At 32.9% G+C, this 18,658-nt stretch overlaps 2 protein-coding genes across 2 annotated transcripts; one reads left to right on the top strand and one right to left on the bottom strand.

The window, feature by feature from the left end:
- Positions 1-1,834: 1,834 nt before the first annotated feature.
- LOC133197192 (hepatic lectin-like) lies at positions 1,835-14,087 on the bottom strand. The gene is made up of 7 exons (XM_061333097.1): positions 14,081-14,087; positions 13,537-13,691; positions 13,322-13,412; positions 3,151-3,305; positions 2,692-2,782; positions 1,998-2,227; positions 1,835-1,900 (listed from the first exon to the last, which is right to left on the bottom strand). The coding sequence occupies exons 1-7, from the start codon at positions 14,085-14,087 to the stop codon at positions 1,874-1,876; spliced, it is 756 nt and encodes a 251-aa protein (XP_061189081.1). The 3' UTR covers positions 1,835-1,873.
- A 188-nt stretch (positions 14,088-14,275) lies between these two features.
- Positions 14,276-16,836, top strand: LOC133190925 (perlucin-like protein). Its single transcript, XM_061326611.1, has 5 exons — positions 14,276-14,321; positions 15,483-15,634; positions 15,956-16,046; positions 16,278-16,507; positions 16,684-16,836. Exons 1-5 carry the CDS (start codon positions 14,276-14,278, stop codon positions 16,708-16,710), a joined length of 546 nt encoding a protein of 181 aa, XP_061182595.1. The 3' UTR covers positions 16,711-16,836.
- Positions 16,837-18,658: the final 1,822 nt, after the last annotated feature.

The raw sequence follows: 18,658 nt of genomic DNA, 5'->3' as shown, positions 1-18,658 counted from the left end.
CGGAAAACCAAGTGGGACAGACTGACAGACAGACAGAGGGACAGACAGACAGACGGACAGACAGACAGACAGACGGACGGACAGACTCAGAGGAAACCTATAGTCCCCTCCGGTTTCACCGGTAGGGGACTAATTATCAAAGAGAGTTACCAGTCGCACATGCGCAGTTTATTTTCAATTTTTTCTTTTACAAGAGATGAATCAAGATTTCTCGTGGATCTAGATTGAGATTTGTAAAAGGACAGTTTTCTGAACGCCTAAAAAGTGTATTTAAGTAGCTGGAAAAATAATTCACTTTTTAATGTATTCAGAAAAGTCTCCTTGGCGCTTCTCCAACCAGTGTAAACTATAAAGAACCTTTCCCTTTCTGAAGAATTCGAGATTAATGGGATCAAAAATGAAACAATTTCTGTCTTATATGCTGTTTTAGAGCAGTTCCTTTGAAATGACTCGATACAAAGATTTTTTTTACAATCATCAAAGCCTTAAGGTTCAATACTGTAAAATATGAGAGCGGAGGACCACATGTTTTTTTTTCCGAATTACTATTTATTATATATAAATTAAGGCACAAAATTCGAGAGATCACAAACTGAACGCTGAACAGAAGGGAGAATGTAAACAGTTAATTTTTTTGAATAGGAAAAATACTGAATTACTCGTACCTGTTTTTAACAAGTGTAAGCAATATCCGTCCATACATGTCCAAACATTGTACAAGTGCATGTAAATACTGTCTATCTTTTACATACTTCATATATTTCAGAATGGTTGAATAAGTTGGATTTATCTATCTTTCCATGATCCATATTATAAAATCAAAAGCAGTACCAATAATAAAGCTTAGTTTCTTCCTATGAAGGCTATAGTCGGTTCACCCCTTCCACTATACAGCTAAATTTCATATGGGGGTGCTGGTATAAGCATTACTGGGTATAAGCCTCTTTATGGCACCGGTATCAAAGGGAAATATACAGAGGATATTCAATGTTTTGTAGTTGGGTATGGAATTTATTTCACGAGTGGGGCAGGCTTTTTTGATATTTTCACGAGTGCGAAGCACGAGTGAAAATATAAGAAAATCCTGTCTCACGAGTGAAATAAATTCCATATCCAACTACAAAACATTGAATTTTCTGTTTATTACATTTTTCTTTGATTTTCCCTTTACCTCTCTCTTTTCTTAACACAGTGTCACAGGACTGTTACGTCATAGTTGAGCGATAGAGACGTCATAGCTTAGCAGTTGTGAGATTGAAAACATTGTAACATGGATTTTAGCAAAATATTTGGGAAGAAATTGGCAGTTTTAGTATCTATAAAGACGGTTTAGTTACTATATCTTATGACAGGCCAGAAATAATTTTTTACTTACTTTGACATCCTTTCACACTGTGAGAGAATATCACATTGGTATCCTTTCACACTGTGAGAGAATAGCACTTTTATTCAATAAATAAATCATAGTATTTCACTGTTGAAAATGTAATAAGGTGGTGAATAGCGATGTGAAAGTTATCTTTGCAATTCTTTCAATATTGTTAATCAAGATAAAATATATATGCGTCTTGAATTAACATTCTCCTAAGTATTTTATAAGAAAAATATGAAAATGTTCCAGTAATACATTTTTATGCAATTTTTTCTTGAAAAGCTAAAATATTTGTGGAAGAAAATACATTAGAAAGGCTTTTCCATATCAAGTGCATCTCTTTATTGGTACTGATGATACCGATGATACTGTTGTTTACGTTTCTCAATGCGTGCGTACATTGTCCTTGTTGCATTCATTTAAGGTGTCCATCCAGTATTACAAAAAAGAAAATATTTCTATCCCAATTCTATCTTTAATGTAGTGAGCAAAACTTTACATTTAATATTGGCACTTGCATGGTTTCCCCTGTGGATTTAAAAAGAAATAAATTAGTGGTGAAATCTTTCTACATACTTTAAAAAAAATGAAATTGTTTAAAAATATGGAAAAATCATGTCTATACCAGTTTCATTTCACAGACGTAGTAGTTCCTATGAGCACAGCTGTCCACATGCCAATGATATTTGTAATGCTGCCAGAAAACTCCACAATTCCAGTCTCCCTTTTTATGGTACACGGGCTCGCTACCATACCAATCAAACTTGTGGCATCGCCTCTTTGAGAATCCCCAGCTCCATCTGTGAGCGTTAGGATAGAGACAGTCGTTCAGGGCCATCCATGCTCCAGGGGACACTTGAAAAGATATATACCAAAACCATCAGAGTTTATATTCCACTCAAAGGGCATAAACTATGACTGCAATATTGTCTGCAGTTCAATTCCAGACAAAATTCCCGTCTTGCTTCTTGTCATACAGTAGTTTTATACCTTAATGTTTATTATTTTGCCGTTTTTTTTAAATCTCATCATGCAAAGAAGAATGAAGAATGCTTAAACATATTCATACATCTTAAAACATATTCATACATCTAAATTAGAAATAAACATTTGGATTTGAAAATCTCATTCTTGTCGATAGCTATGAATGAAACACTTAAATATTGAGTGCCTCTTCGTTTTCATTTGAAAGATAGTAATGCAGCTTCTAAGTACACATAATACCAAACATACATACATGTACATGAACATCATATATAGTAACACAAAACTAACGAGGAAACCCATATTCATACACTGTATAAGATGGGTTCATTTACCTCCATACATTGCCAGATGATGCCTGACATATGTATTTTCATGAGCTTCATCCACATTACACAGGAATCCTCCCATGGAAGCACATTTCATCTACAATTTACCATAATGAAATAAAATGATAAATTTAAACAGTGTGTTATAATATTACAAAATTGCAAAAGAGGTATAGTTGCACGAAAAAGAAGCGACGGGGTACACTTGGTGAACCCCACTTGGTGACAGAAAAAAAAAATATCTTGAAAAAAAAAACTACTTTAAGGACCACATGTATTTTTTCTTTATAATGTGAAGCTGTATCATACATGTATAAATCATAAAAAACATTTTGAATACGCCTTCATAAACATAAGGAATGACGTGAACATCAAAATACGGTGTAAGAATTATTACTCTTTTAGGATTTAAGATAAAAACTAATTTATTTATTTATTTATTTATTTTTTTGAAAATAAGAGTACCTCTGCCTGCCACCATGAAAGTCTGTCACGGCTGAAATAATAACAGCTCCCATGGTATAGTGCCCACCCGTATGGGCAGGTGCCAGCAGCAATCTTGGCGGCGACGTATCCGAATTTGTTATATTTAGGGGCATAATTGTAGCTTGCCTCAACGACTATATAAAGAGAAAAAAATCAATTAATATTGCAAATCCAATTAAATTATAGACTATAATAGAAGCCGTCTGAGTATAAAACTTGTTGCATTCCTTAAGACTGAGAAATCAGTAGGCTAAAAACATGTCTTCGAAATGAAACACAACGCTACCAATTAACCTCTACAGAACTTACATATATTGCTAGGATAACATTGTTTAATTTTTTTTTATGTTAATTCAAACAACTAAAAATGGTATAATATCTAAAGGCAGATCATGATTTACCTGAAAGGACGCATACTAGAAGAGCGACCACAATAAATGAATTCATATTGTTTCAGTGTCAGACTGAGCTGTGCCTTATCCACCTTCAACCCCCAAATATATATACTTGTTGCGTTATGGTGCATTTAGCAAAATATGTCAAAACTTTTAAGGTGATTAAGCAGTTACTAATGGTAGTGTTACCAAACATTAAAATATTTGCTGAATTTGCCAAGCAAAGGTGTTACTGTAGCACGCCTAAATTACATTTGATTAAACTAGCATGGCTTTGGTGTGTCTGTAATCGTTTGTCGCCTGTATCCCTTACAATATATAAATGTTCTATGCTTCTTTCCCAGCAACACTCTCTGATTCCATAACGATGAATCAAGTCATTTTAGCCGCCCTGGTCGTAGCTGCCATTGTTGCTGGTGAGTAGTATTTTCTGGACAAAAAAATCTTAAAGTTTTTTCCTTGGTCCTCTACACTACTGTTTATGGCGTAATTTTGAATGTTTTATCACCTGTCATATGTTATTATGTAATAAGTTTAATACATTAAATATTTTAATTTTTAAAGTAAAAACATATGAAATTTAAAAAAAAAATCAGAACAGAAATATTTATGCTATTTCCTTACATAATTTTGAAGAGAGATTCACACAATGAATTAAATTTTATTCATAATTAGGCACCTACAAGTAATTTACATATACATTAACTCCTGTTTGATTTTTAGCAACTTTACATTATACTTATAATATGTCAGCACTGGCGAGTCTATATATGCATTAAAATATCCTCATTCATGTACGTATATAGAATTTTGAAGCATTCCAAGAACATTTAAGCGATTTCTGTAAATAGTAATATTGACAAAAGTCAACCGAATAATACAAAATCAAATTATCTTTTTAAGGAACAAGTTACAGTTAGCATGTTAAATTCTTCGAATACTTGTTTAATCTATTTCTTTACAAAAGAGGCTTTTGTATTTTTCTTTTGATCTAAATGAGCTAAGAGACTCTGATATTCCATAAAAAAATTTAAAAGCCAAGTCTAACAGAATTCAATGCCTACTCTCAGTTTCTGAGGCTAGCTATGGAAACAAACCTAGATACCACGCCTTCAAGTATGCTGCCGCTCTCAGCTCAGGTGGATGTCCACACGGGTGGCACCAGTACAATAAACATTGTTACTGGTTCAGCAGAACCAAACTCAACTGGTACAGAGCATCTGTAAGTATATCCTTGAAATTTTTATCCCAAATTTCATAACATCCATACAAAATACTCATAACATTTATTTTTGTTCTTATTATAAGTATAATAAATACAAAAATATAAAGAAGATACGGTAGAAAACAAACAATATTGCAGTCGGTAAAGTATAATGCTTACATGTAATAAAGTAAAAAAAAAGTTGAAATATAGTTTATAGCTTGCTTCTTTTATCTGTAGATGAGGTGTGTCGCTATGGGAGGATACCTCGTCTCTGTTGACCAGTCCCACGAAAACACCTATGTCAGACACATGTTGAGCGTCTATGGATGTAAGTCACAAGTAACCAATGAAAATTTCAGAATTAAGAATTATATTTTGAAATTCATCTATTTATGAATTATAAAAAATTATTCATTTCTTGTGCAGTCAGAAGAGGAGCCTGGCTAGCTTTGAATGACGTTCTCAGACCAAACAAACATAGATGGTGCTGGGGATTCACCGTCAAGCCATGCCACAAATTTGACTGGTACGGTCAGGAACCAGTTTATCATGAACATGGGGACTACAATTGCGGTATCTTCTGGAAGTCTTACAAATACCACTGGCACGTTGACAGCTGTGGACAGGTTAACCATTTCGTTTGTGAGAAACCCATGGTAAGTACTACATTATTTCACAAGTATACATTTTTTAAAATTTCAAATATATCATCAATCTCCCTGTGATAACTCATTTTATCTAGCCCCGACTAATTTGTAAATATACACTGGTTGAAATAAAGATTTTTTAAAATACAAATATGTATTGATAAATAAATTCATTTGATTATTAATTCTTACTATCTATCTTATTTATTATATCTATAGTTCTCATTATTCTTTCTTGAATTTGCAGGGCAAGCCATGTCGTTGTTCTTATTAGACTGATCTAAATAAAGGGAAACTTTTAATATACATGTGTTTATTTAAATAATATTTCCCTATTTAGGAAATACTTCTAATTGATTACATATATAAACATTAAATTAAAAATATTTAATTGATTCGTTTTAAAATTCTAATTTTGTTTTGTTTGTCAACAAATGTTTATTTTGAATCTCACAAATGTTACCCTTCAGGTGAGCAGATTGAAACAAAGAATGTATCATTTGGCATATGCTGATATTAACCTAGTTACACAATCACTGTTATTCGTAATTGAGTATTATATATTTATATTTATGTCCAAAGATTTACTGACCTTGGTAAAATATGAAGAAAAAAGGTAAAATGATGCAATTATAGTTATCTAAAAAGATTATTTTAATTTCTATAATTGGTCTTATTACGTTTCAAATTCATATTGCCAGTAGTCATTCTTTTGTTGTTTGCGTATATGAATACCTCCATCAACTGCATATTTTTAAAATATTGCTTAAAAACTAAACAAAGGTAACCTTGGTCTTAAAAAATCAAATAGATTTTGTTGTTTTTTTTTTAGTCTATTTCTTTGACAAGTCTTGTTCTATGTGATCTCGATATAACAGTTTTGCTTCACTTTGCGATTTCATGGTCTTTATGTCTTACGCATAATTAAGCTTAGAATAAGTCTTCCCTTCTATACACTCAACATTTATAAAGAATTTTGCAAGCAAAAAAAATTGCACTTCTCATTCTTTAGACGTACATAATAAAGTTTGCAAGTATTTTGAATTTAGGGAAAAAAAGTTTAATTTTTTTTTTGTATTCATCGATAAGAAAATTTTATTTGCACAAAAGGAGATTAAACTGAAATGTAAAGACATACTTAGTAGCTAGAGTGGGGTAAAATCTCATTTACTTTCAATGCATCAAAAGAGAAAACTGTTTTTAAATCATACCAATGGTCTTTCGCAAAGGAAATATGACGTTTTGAAGCTTACAACTTACCAATGATATTTGTCTGATCCAGAGAAAATGAAACGATTGACATCACCCATTGCATGCTACACCACACAAATTTGTGACATTGTTTCACCTTTGCTCGTACTCCCTAAGCATTCTTGGACCCAGCAAATAACCTCAATACCTATTCACCTTAAATTGCTCGTATTCTCTAGGCATTTTTGGACCCGGCCAACTCCCTCAGCAATAATGTAAATTTTCTCTATGCACTTTATGAGGTCTAAAGTTACACCATGTCGTATAAAAAAAGATTTTATATCAATAGGTTCGTGTAAATAAAGAACAAATATATGCATAACGATTTCAATGTAATTTTTTTTTTTTTTTTTTTTTTTTTGCAAATTCTGTAAGCCATTTCTGCACATGCTAAAACGACATAAAATATCTTTTAAGATGAAATATGGAGATAACGAACAGCATTCAAGCTCAAAGTCCATTGAAACAATTCAAATCTGGAGCAGAGCAAACACAGACCTCCAAAAATTTCAGATGTGGGATCAGGTGCCATGGAGGAGTGAGCATCCCCTGCTGACCGGTCACACCCGCCGTATGCTCCTGTCATGATCGGGAAATAACGGACAAATCCGTAGACAATTCAGTGTGTAAATAATGGCCTAAAAATTAGTATGAAAAACTTCAGTCAGCATATGACTTAATGTTAGATAGTATTTAATGACAAGGTCATTATATATCGACCACAGAACTTACAAAATTACGACTTTAAACGAGACTGTTGATATTCTTGATTCATCAACTTCTTTGTCAATAATCTACCTCGTTTTAGAAATTGTTCATACATAATGTTCTTGCGTATCGAATCAACTGAGAGATATACACCCGATATGCAGATGAAAAGGGTATATTGCTGCATAAGTAAGCGATATTGACGATTGAAAAGTTGAAGTCATCACGTTTATCATAAAGCTTTGTTGTTAGATAACCATTAACGCCTTTTTCTAGTAAAATATCCAAATATGAAACAGATGTGTCAGACTCTGTGGTATCTTTTATTTCAAGCTCACCGGGATATATCGTGTCGACATCGCAGTACAGTTAAGGTGCCAAATGGAAATGTCGGCGAATTTTTTAGATAGAAAATACATTCTTTACAAGGATGGGCGATTCTTTTTAGGACTTTACTATTATCGGACAAATGCAATGTGGTTGAAAACTACATGTTGAGGATGATTAGATTTCTTATTTAGACTTCTCACGTGATGTGGCAGTCACGTGATTTTAGCAAATATACCTCAAGTTTTGAGGTCATCTTTAAATTCCAATATTGCAAGGGCATAACCAAGTTAAAAATCTAAGTTTAATATATAATTATTTTCAACACTCTTTGTAGTTTGTTAAAAGTGCTGCGAACCTATTTAGATTCTAATATCTAATTGTTAAAATTACGTTTGGTAGACCGTATGTTGAATATTTTGCTGGCCAAGTACATTAAATATAGATATAATTAATTCATTTGCAAGATTTCAACAGGTTCGCAGCACTTTTCAAATATCTTCATACTTCTTGAGTTTATGTGTAAAAGCTTGTCATAATTCATTGAGGGTATGCCCTTGCAATATATCGTTTTATTTCGACCCTTCTATTATCCTTCAATGAATCTGCATACAAATATACGGCAGTATCGCTTGTCTAGGGAATGTACGGGAAGTATAAGAATAAAATCATAAAATAGACATCGCATCCAAGTTAAAGGCCTCTTATATATCTGCAAATAATATTTTATTTAATTACAAAATACATTTTTCATTGTATAAAATATAACTTGATCCGCCTCTCACTGCATACGAACTGCGTCAACTTTTACGATATGACGTCACATTGACAAGTGCATTGCGATCAGTGAATTGTTGATATATTGCTTTGTGGGGTTTAACCAACGACAAAAATACATGCAATAATTAGTATTTATGTAGTTTAAAGCTATCCACCAGTTTAAATTAGCAAAACATTTCATTTTGTGGTAGTTTGAAGAACTTATATTTTTGTGTGATGTCATAGTAAGCATTTCCCGTACAAATTAGGCCCCGCCTCCTTACTGCAGCCTTAACTGTGCTGCGATATGAATGGAAATAACTATTGTTAATTGATAATACGTCGTCGATATATCTAAATGTCGAGTTGAAGGCCACAGCAAGAAATTTCTTTTTCTAGTATAAGATTTTGAATAAATTCTGCTTCATATGAATACAAAAATAGGTATGCTAACAACGGGGCGCAATTGGTACCCATGGGAATTCCAACAGATTGTTGAAAGACCTGGTCTCCAAAAACCACATATATATTGTCATTCAGAAACTCAAGCATCTTTTTAATATCAACTTCAGTGTATTTATGTGTACAATTACAAGATTAATTTTTCGCTTTAAACATACCAAAAATAAATGACGTAATACGGAACACTTTGGCTTCAAATATGGAAAACTTAACGATGTTTGTCTTCCTGGATGCTTGTACTTCGATGGTTATGCCAGATTTCTCATAGAAATCGCTACCTAGAGTGCCTAAAACAAAACATGCATGTTACTGGAGAAGTCCAGCATCATCTGATGAGCTATACTACCGTATGAAAGGATATCTGATTATCGTCATTGATTCCGTTTTTATGCCCCCGTATCGAAGATTCGGGGGTATATAGTTTTTGCCCTGTCCGTCCGTCTGTCTGTCTGTGTGTCTGTTTGTCCGCAAAAACTTTAACCTTGCCCATAGCTATGGCTTTTATATTTCACATGTGTATTTCTTGTGACAAGACCTTTCTTTCGGTACTACAATATTTGACCTTTTGACCTTGACCTTGGAGTTTGACCCAGTTTCGCAAAATTTTACCAAACCTTATCCTTGGCCATAACTTTTGAACAATTGGTGCTAGGGCTTTCATACTTCACATGTGTAATCCTTGTGACAAAAACTTTCTTTGGATACCAATACCTTTGACCTTTTGACCTTGACCTAGGAGTTTGACCTTCTTTTGGAAAACTTTAACCTTGGCGATAACTTTTGAATGGTTGATGCTAGGGCTTTCATATTTCACATATGTAATCCTTGTGACAAGACATTTCTTTGGATATCAATACCTTTGAACTTTGACCTTGACCTTGAAGTTTGACCTACTTTTGGAAAACTTTAACCTTGGTCATAACTTTGGAACGATTTGGTGCTTCGGCTTTCATATTTCACCTGTGTATTTCTTGGGAGAAGGCCTTTCCTTGGGCACCATTAATTTTGACCATTTGACCTTGACCTTGATGTTTGACATACTTTTGAAAAAAACTTTAACCTTTTTCATATCTATTCAATGGTTGCTTCTATGGCTTTCATATTTCACAGGTTTATTTCTCGAGGCAAGACCTAACTTTGGGTACCAACATATTTGATTTGCATTTGAGAAAGTTTAACCTTTGCTATAAGTTGTCATACGGGGGCGGGTGTTTCACAAACACATCTTGTTGTTTTCTTGCTTTTTTCCTAATATGTCAATTTTCCATTAGGTGCAGTATCTATTACTTGTTCTGGGAGTTATGAAGACTTGATGCCTCTATGCGAGGGTTGAAGAAAAGTTTGTTGACAAATTCTGTTGTGAGCGCTCTGTTTGCATGAAACCAGTAGAACTTTGCAGATAAAAAAAACTATACGTATTTTCCAGTGAATATGCATAAATTTGATGTTTTCCGACGATCGGATAGTTCCGTCTACCTGATCAGTACATATATATAGGGCTTACGGCGGGTGTGACCGGTCAACAGGGGATGCTGACTCCTCCTAGGCTTCTGATCCCTACTCTACCATTTCCAGGGGTCCGTGTTTTATGCTCTCTTCACATATTTGTATTGTTTGTGGATTTTTTAAAGATCAATCACTGTTCGTTTTCTTTACCTTTTACAGCTATCTTATTTAGATAAAACATGCTTCACAGCGCATGTCACTTTTCTCCACGTTCACATTACATAAACATTTTTGTGAAATTGAAAATTGCACAATTGTAGCGCATTTAAAGATTTATTATGTTTCACCTGTCGCTACAATATTCATGAAGCGACATTTAGCAAACAATTCAATTTGATTGGAAGGGTTATGACCGTTTTATCGCTACATGTAATTGTAGGTGATCAATACTTTGAGCACCAAACTTTTAAAAAATTATATGTGGAGACAGGAGAATGCCCGAAAATGATTTTAGATGCTGCTGGGATTACCTTCACATATCTAGGACCAAAGTTTTCAAACAATAGTAGCTTTCTAAGAATGGCAGGATTGACATTTTGATGAGCAACTCCTGCAATGCCCCGCTTATTGCATGGACAATGCGTCTATAGATTTTGTATTGATTCCATACCTGATAGCTTAACTGCGTAGATATTGATTTAAGGATCTCATTAATATCCGAATACCACAGAAGAATTTTAGATTTAAAAAAAACTTGTCTTGCTATATACTAATAAATTTTTAAGTAGCAAAAGACATGAAAAGTCTATAAAAAAGATATTAAGAACTGTGAAAAAATTAACAAGTTTGGAATCAGGAGTCAAGTCACCTAGCGTCAAAAAATTGTTCCATGTATTCTATGACTGGACAGTAAAAATCATTACATATTTTCAAGATTTTAATGAATGAATCTGTTTTTTAACTTTTAAACTAAAGATAAGAATTTAATCAGACATAGGTAATTTTTTGCTACAATAAATGGGTTATTTAGTCTTTTTAAATTTGGGGTAGCCTCTGTAAAATTTGTAAGTTCGTGGGAATATTATTCCGTGGACGAATGTCTTAATTTGAAAGAATTCGCAAATATATCAATATTTATTGATTTTATAAATTCAATATAAATTCATGTACAAGAAGAACCCAAAAAATAAACCACACGAAACATAGTATTTCCAAACCAATCAAAATGAATAAAATATACATGTAATACCTGAATTAGAAATGTTTCGAGTACGTATTTAAATCAGTCTTAATTTTTTTTATACGTTTTGTACAAATAGTCATCTTATCATGAAAACGGCAAAATTAAAGTTTGCATTTTGCTTCAAAATTTTTTTTTAATACCGGTATTCAGTAGGCACAATGGCAAGATTTTCCCTGAAAAAAAGTGGATTAAAATCTTGTTTTGGGTTATCAGAAAATAACATGTGTGTTAAACACAGATATTATAAAATATCCTGTTAATTTGCAAAATTATAATGTATAATGTATAATTAGGTTATCAAAAGAAATGTTTCAAGTGCGTAATTAAATCAGTTTTAAATGTCTCAAATACAAGAGGGAGTTTTATATACGTTTTGTACAAATGACCAACTAATCATTTAAAGACAAAACAATAATTTGCATTTTGCTTCAAAATTTATTTATTAAATATTTAGTATGCACAACGACATGGTTTTCCCTGCAAAAAGTAGATGAAAATCTTCTTTAATTTATCAGTAAATAACGTGTATATTAGGCATTTATATATTAGAAAATCATGTTAATTTACATAATTATAGTAGTAAACAAATGTTTTAAAGGTGTATCAATATTAGTTTTATTTGAACAACACAATATATCCTGATTAAGCTAAATATACTTTTGCTTTTAATCAACTGTCTTAAACTCCATTAAATTACTTACCAAAGATTTCTCGCATACGTAATAGTTTTTCTGTTGACAGCTATCAACATGCCAGTGGTATTTGTATGATCTCCAAAATGCACCACAATTATAGTCACCAGTAGTATGGTAAACTGGTTCCTGGCCGTACCAGTCAAATTTGTGACATGGTTTTGCAATGAATCCCCAGCACCATCTATGTTTGTTTGGTCGCAGAATATCATTTAAAGCCAGCCATGCTCCTCTTCTGTCTAAAGAAGATCTCAGAAATAATTTTTTCTCGATTTTAAAACTTAGATTTAAGCTGCTTTTTAGCACATTTTAAAGTTGGAATTGCTATTGTATATCAAAGGAAATGAAGATAACGAACAGTGATCGATCTCAAAAAAATCTAAAAACAATACAAATCTGTGAACAGGCCATAAAACACGGACCCCAGATTTCCAGAATTCCAGAATTGGGATCAGGGTGCCAAGAAGGAGTAAGAATCCCCTGTCGACCGGTCATAGCCACCATAAGCCCTATGTATTGATGAGGTCGACGGAACAATCCGTAGTCAAATTCAGTATAAAAACAGAGGCCTAACAATTGGTATGAAACACATAATACAAAATACCTCCCACTGTTAGGTTATATTTGCTAACAAGGCCATTATAAAGAAAATGGAATTTAAGAAATGCTGACTTTGAACAAGGTTGCTGAAATCCCTGTAACATCAACTTATCTGTAAGTAGCCTGCCTCGGTTTAAAAATTGATCGTACTCAGAGCATGCCCTTGTGTATCGAATAAGTTGGGAGATGTAAACACCATATGCAGGTGATAGCGGGATATTACCACAGGATAAGGAAAGTTGACGGAGGAAAATGTGAAGTCATCTCGCTTGTAATGCAAAAAGTTGTTAGTTGTTCCTTATCGTCTTTTGTCAGTTAAACATACAAACATGAAACAGATGTGGCAGACTCTGTGGTTTCTTTTATTTCGATTTCACTGGGTTATATCAAACAAAAAATAAAGGAAAACTTACATCCATAGACGCTCAACATGTGTCTGACATATGTGTTTTCGTGGGACTGGTCAATTGAGACGAGGTATCCTCCCATGGCAGCACATCTCATCTAAAATGTGTTTATTTTTAAGCATTTTATCCTAATGTTGGTATACTTTAGCTTGAGCAGGGACACTCTTTTGCAAGCATTAATCAGTGACGATGTATTTTAAAGCACGTGAAAGTACACTTACAGAAGCTCTATACCAAGTCAACCGGTCCCTGCTGAACCAGTAACAACGTTTGTTGTACTGATGCCATCCGTAAGGACAACCACCAGAAACAACTCTGGCAGCAGCGTACTTAAAGGCACTGTACCTTGGCTTTATGTTATAGCTGGCTTGTGAGACTGCAAAAGAGTGTATTTATTATTTCATTTAAATCAACTGTTTTTATTGGTATTATAAGTAAAATGTTTTAAACATTTCCCCTGCAATTCCTGACCCTAATACACTTTTGAGACTTGTTCCTAGAGCTAAATAAGAATAAACATTTAAACGATTGAAATTATTAACAGAAAAAAAAGATTTTGAATACGTTCTCACACTTTACCCACCAGCAAGGATAGATGAGACCAGAAGACATAGTAGAACGATTGAGTTCATTTTAAATTTATCGTGGTAACTCACAGGTATTTCGAACTTTGATGATGTATATATACTTCTCACCCCTTGTAAGAAATGTCATGTACTACAATAAATTTTCAACTTAACAAGAGCTTAATTCCCGCCCTGTTACCTCCCATTTCGATTATTATTAGGGCTTTGCATACATCTTTATCAGCAAATATGTTGTTTGCGAAAGCATACATGTTTTTCTTTTTGAAATGAAAAGGGCGTGAATATCTTCTCGTATATTCACGTACAAATCCAAATAAGACTTTATATAAGGGATGACTTTGCATTCATTTAATATATACCGTAGGAATCAATCATGAACTGCTTCCTTGCTATATCAGTGTTGGTGGCTGTAGCATCAGGTAAGAAAAAAGAAAATACAGGATAAGGACCTGTCTATCTCTGATTCGAACTCTTCATAATTCAAATTTAGACTTTAGACTGAATTTAGAATTTAGATTTCCATATTAAAAACAAGTAATAAGAACAAGTGATTGTTATGTTACCAATTAACTTTGTTATTCAATGCCGTATTCTACCAGTCCTAAAATAAATCTAAAATATGATAAATTCAATAGTTTCCTGCATATAAGAGACGGAATATTTTCATTAGCATTTTAATCATTAGTAACAGAATTATTAAAGTAAAAAGATTGAATAAAGAATTATTGCATTATACTTTCATTATCATCGTCTTGATCGGGAGGTCGTGAGTTCGGCCGCGACTGACCTAAGTCGATAAAAAATGGGTAGCAACTGTTCCCTCGCCATGCGCTCGCCGCTTTGAAGTGAAAGTGTTGCGGGTCCTTCGGATGAGACCTTAAAAACCGAGGCCCCATGTCACGGCAGGCGTTGGCACGCTAAAGATCTCTCACTGCTCAATGGCCCTAAGTGCCGAGTAAAGGTCAAAATTTGAAGCCCTTCACCGGTATATGGTGACGTCTCTATATGAGTGAAAAATTCTCGAATGGGACGTTAAACAACATACAATTAATTATTCAATCATCATCATCGTTATCAAAATCATATAAACCCCAAAATTTGAGAATGAATTACTTTATACCTTCATTATCTCATCGCCCACTGACTTTGACTTTTGAAAGAATATAACCTTGATTCAAATTACGATATATCGTTTCTTGATTTCTTATAAGTACGAGATTTAAACATTATTTTGCAGTTTTCCATCAATTAAAGCTTAAAGTATTTGTACCCTTGAGTCTACTTATATCTCAATAGCCTAAGTCAGTAGGCGAGGATCTTTGTAATAAAGATACAAATCTTTAACATTACTAAGAATATTCAGTTCCTGATATTTTTAATCATGGCATAGCATTTATATAATATTGGTCGTCTGTCGTTTGAGTCATAATTAGGGAAAGAGGAAGAATTTTTTCCTCCAAAACATCTACTTTAATACTGATGCTTATTTTCGTACTCGGAGATAGTTTCCGGTACTATACTAGTATTCAGTAGCATTTGAATATATAAAGGTATAATTTTATTTTTTTTTTCAATTACAGTTGAAGGCAGCTATGACTATGCTCCTAAGTACAGCAGTTTTGGATATGTTGCCGCCAAGATCGCTAAAGGGACCTGTCCATACGGCTGGAGTTTGTATCATGGGAGCTGTTATTATTTCAGCAGAGATAGACTGTCATGGTGGCAAGCGTCGGTAAATAATTATGTTATTTTAGCTAAATTATTGGTCAAGTGGTAGAAAACTTGTTTTAGTTTATGTTTTATCAGAGGATATACTATATTTGATGTTTACCTGCAGTAATTGGATCAGCAATTTGTTATGAATAAAGAGATGAATTTGTCATATAATTATATCAGTAGTAGCACAGGTTTCGAAATTACATGTCGAGATTTTATTGTTTTGAAAATTACCGTAGTGTAATTTTATATCATAACAGTTCACTGTATTCTTTTTTTGCATTGCAATTAGAGAAAGTATTTGATTTGTAAATATCGGAGCCATGTATTCTTTCAGATGAAATGTGCTTCTATGGGAGGATTTTTATGCAATGTTGACGAGGCTCACGAAAACACATATATCAGGCACCACCTTGCTATGTATGGAGGTAAGATAACAAATTACTCACAATTTTAAAAGTAAGATAACCTTTCACAAATGATAAGCGAAACAAAAAAATGTAATTAGCAAATTTTCCTTTTATTGTATCTTTTTTTTATTTGAAAGAGAATGCATATATCTATCTTTTTAGAGTGTGAAGAAGCAATTGAAATGTTATATTTACCAAGCATTGGAATTCTTTTTGTTTTACTTAAATTGTATATCATTCCAATGGTAGTCACCCCTGGAGCTTGGATGGCCCTGAACGACTGCCTTTACCCTAATGCTCACAGATGGAGCTGGGGATTCACAAAGAGGCGATGCCACAAGTTTGATTGGTACGGTAACGAGCCCGTGTACCATAAAAAGGGAGACTGGAATTGCGGAGCTTTCTGGTCCAGTTACAAATATCACTGGCATGTCGATAGCTGTGCTCAGAGAAACTACTACGTCTGTGAAATGAAATTGGTAAAATGCATCTTAATGCTTTTTTTTTATTTGAAACACAAACAATTATCTAACATCTCAAAATCAACAGGAAGAGAATTCTTTTTCCGCTTATTGAAATTTAAATGTAAAAACCTTTTAAATATCAAACTGAAATTGTTTACAAAGAGTAACTGCATTTTCTCTTTATTTTTCAGGGAAAACCTTGCAGGTGCCAATATTAATCATCACTAACTATTTTAAATAAACTTTTGCATCAATATTTTATTCTCGATTTCATTTGGTTTTGAAGTTTACTATTCAGCTACATAGGAAGTATTTGTTATTAATGTAAAAAAAAAAGAATCATTATAAAGCAATCAGTGAACAAAATATTAACCATGTTGGAGTTATCTTTAATAAATCCCAATTGATGGAATTTTTCAGTTTTTAAGCTTTCATCCAAATTTGTTTTTTCTTTCTTATCACTATGGTAAATGTGAAATAAAAAAAAATTAAATTTTTCCTCTATTTTAAATTAAAAATTGTACTATATGTTCCTGTACAAGCTCAAGTTCGCAGTGCCTTGAGGTCATATTTTATTATATCATACTTTCATATAAATAAGTTGAATCTAATTCGTCGAGAAACATTTGTTAAAAAACAATGTCATATGAGTGGGAGATTTAAAACACCATTCCTCACGATTCTATACTATTTGCATACAAAACAGATTGGCTGTTTAATGTAATTAAAAAAAATAAAGGTAAATTTTATCCATTAAAATGTGATCAGATAATATAAATATAAGCATTAAATTAAAATTTTTAACATGCTTTGCTTCATAACTTGGACGACTGTCCTGAAAAATTGAATAATGTGTCTTAGCATGTTATGAAACAATGCATCTCGAAAAATATGAATTCAGTGCTTCATTATAACCGTAAGAGAAATATTTACACGTGTCTTCTTTGATCCTTATGAAATAAAACAAAAGATAAATATGAATTTTTCTGTATTTTTTAAATGTCATTCCGGATTTAAAATGTCCTCTAATCAACTGTGCTTTCAGTCTTCAAAGTATTCCTCTATTAAAATTTTAAAAAGGTTCTCTAAGTATTAGTAATTACTCTGGGAATTTGCACATGTTATTTCTATAAAGTATTCGAATTTAAAGCACATTGTCAAACACATCTGAATATATTAATATTAATGTTATCGATAACAATCTGCCAAATGTAAAGATAGCAAATGACAATGGATAAATCCTGTAAACTATAAAGAAACATTTCTCAAAGAGAGGCAAATTTGTGTCGTGCCAAATATATTTGCACATCATATCATTCTCTGATAAATATTATCTTTAAAGTAAACAATAAAAACAATGCTTCGTTATAATTAGGATATAATTTGGAAAATTTTCATTGAAAAGCAAATTTTCAAAACAAAATATACCAGGTATTCCTTTTCCATTATTGAACGCTTATATTTCGCATAAAACATTGTGCCTTATCCACTCATAGTTTCAAAATAAGAAGTAACATGCAAAGGCGAGAATGGGAACTAAAAGAAATTACACGTCTACATTGTCCGGGATAGTTTCTATCGATATATTTTCTATAACCATTCAATTTAACTACATGAGATTTCAATAATTCCAATTTCGAAACTGCATGTAATTATCATATCTCTATCCACACTTTAATTTCATAATGGACTTCTGCGAGAAGCGCTGACTTTTACATTCGACGGCTTACTTTTACACTGGGACAATATACAGCAACTCTTTTCGATATAAATATTTAGCTTATCAAATAATTAAACGATAATAATTCATTTCAAAGAACATACTACGTTTTTCTAGGGAGGGGAAAGAGAAACACCCTATACTAACCCCCCTCCTTCCCCATTTGACCAACTACTGCCAAGTTTTCATTTCGATTGTATTTTTTCCTTATTTGATTCTTTCATAAAATGAGATTGAAAGGAAATACTATCCCTCACGAATAAGGTATTTTAAGTTATGTTATTCTTCCTCCCATCATCTCTTGTGTTGATTGCATACAAGTAAATCATGTAAGTGCCCCTAACACCATACCTATGACTACTACTAAGGTTTTCTGATCTAATATCAAGTCCGTACCTCCGTACATGACACATGTTTAAATGTCAAAGTAAGCCGTCGAGTGTAAA

Source organism: Saccostrea echinata, unplaced genomic scaffold, assembly GCF_033153115.1.
Source record: "Saccostrea echinata isolate AGI-Se365-2 ecotype Australia unplaced genomic scaffold, CSIRO_AGI_Sech_v1 ptg000001l, whole genome shotgun sequence".
In the NCBI taxonomy this organism is placed as follows: Eukaryota; Metazoa; Mollusca; class Bivalvia; order Ostreida; family Ostreidae; genus Saccostrea; species Saccostrea echinata.
This window is presented reverse-complemented; position numbering and strand designations above follow the sequence as displayed.

Excerpts from the sequence above, each read along its gene's own strand:
- LOC133190925 (XM_061326611.1), top strand. The coding sequence starts at position 14,276 with ATGAACTGCTTCCTTGCTATATCAGTGTTGGTGGCTGTAGCATCAG. Across the intron at positions 14,322-15,482 it reads GTTGGTGGCTGTAGCATCAG|TTGAAGGCAGCTATGACTAT; the intron begins GTAAGAAAAAAG and ends TTTCAATTACAG. Across the intron at positions 16,047-16,277 it reads CCACCTTGCTATGTATGGAG|TCACCCCTGGAGCTTGGATG; the intron begins GTAAGATAACAA and ends TTCCAATGGTAG.
- LOC133197192 (XM_061333097.1), bottom strand. Across the intron at positions 13,413-13,536 it reads TGACTTGGTATAGAGCTTCT|ATGAGATGTGCTGCCATGGG; the intron begins GTAAGTGTACTT and ends AACACATTTTAG. Across the intron at positions 2,228-2,691 it reads TCATCTGGCAATGTATGGAG|TGTCCCCTGGAGCATGGATG; the intron begins GTAAATGAACCC and ends TATCTTTTCAAG.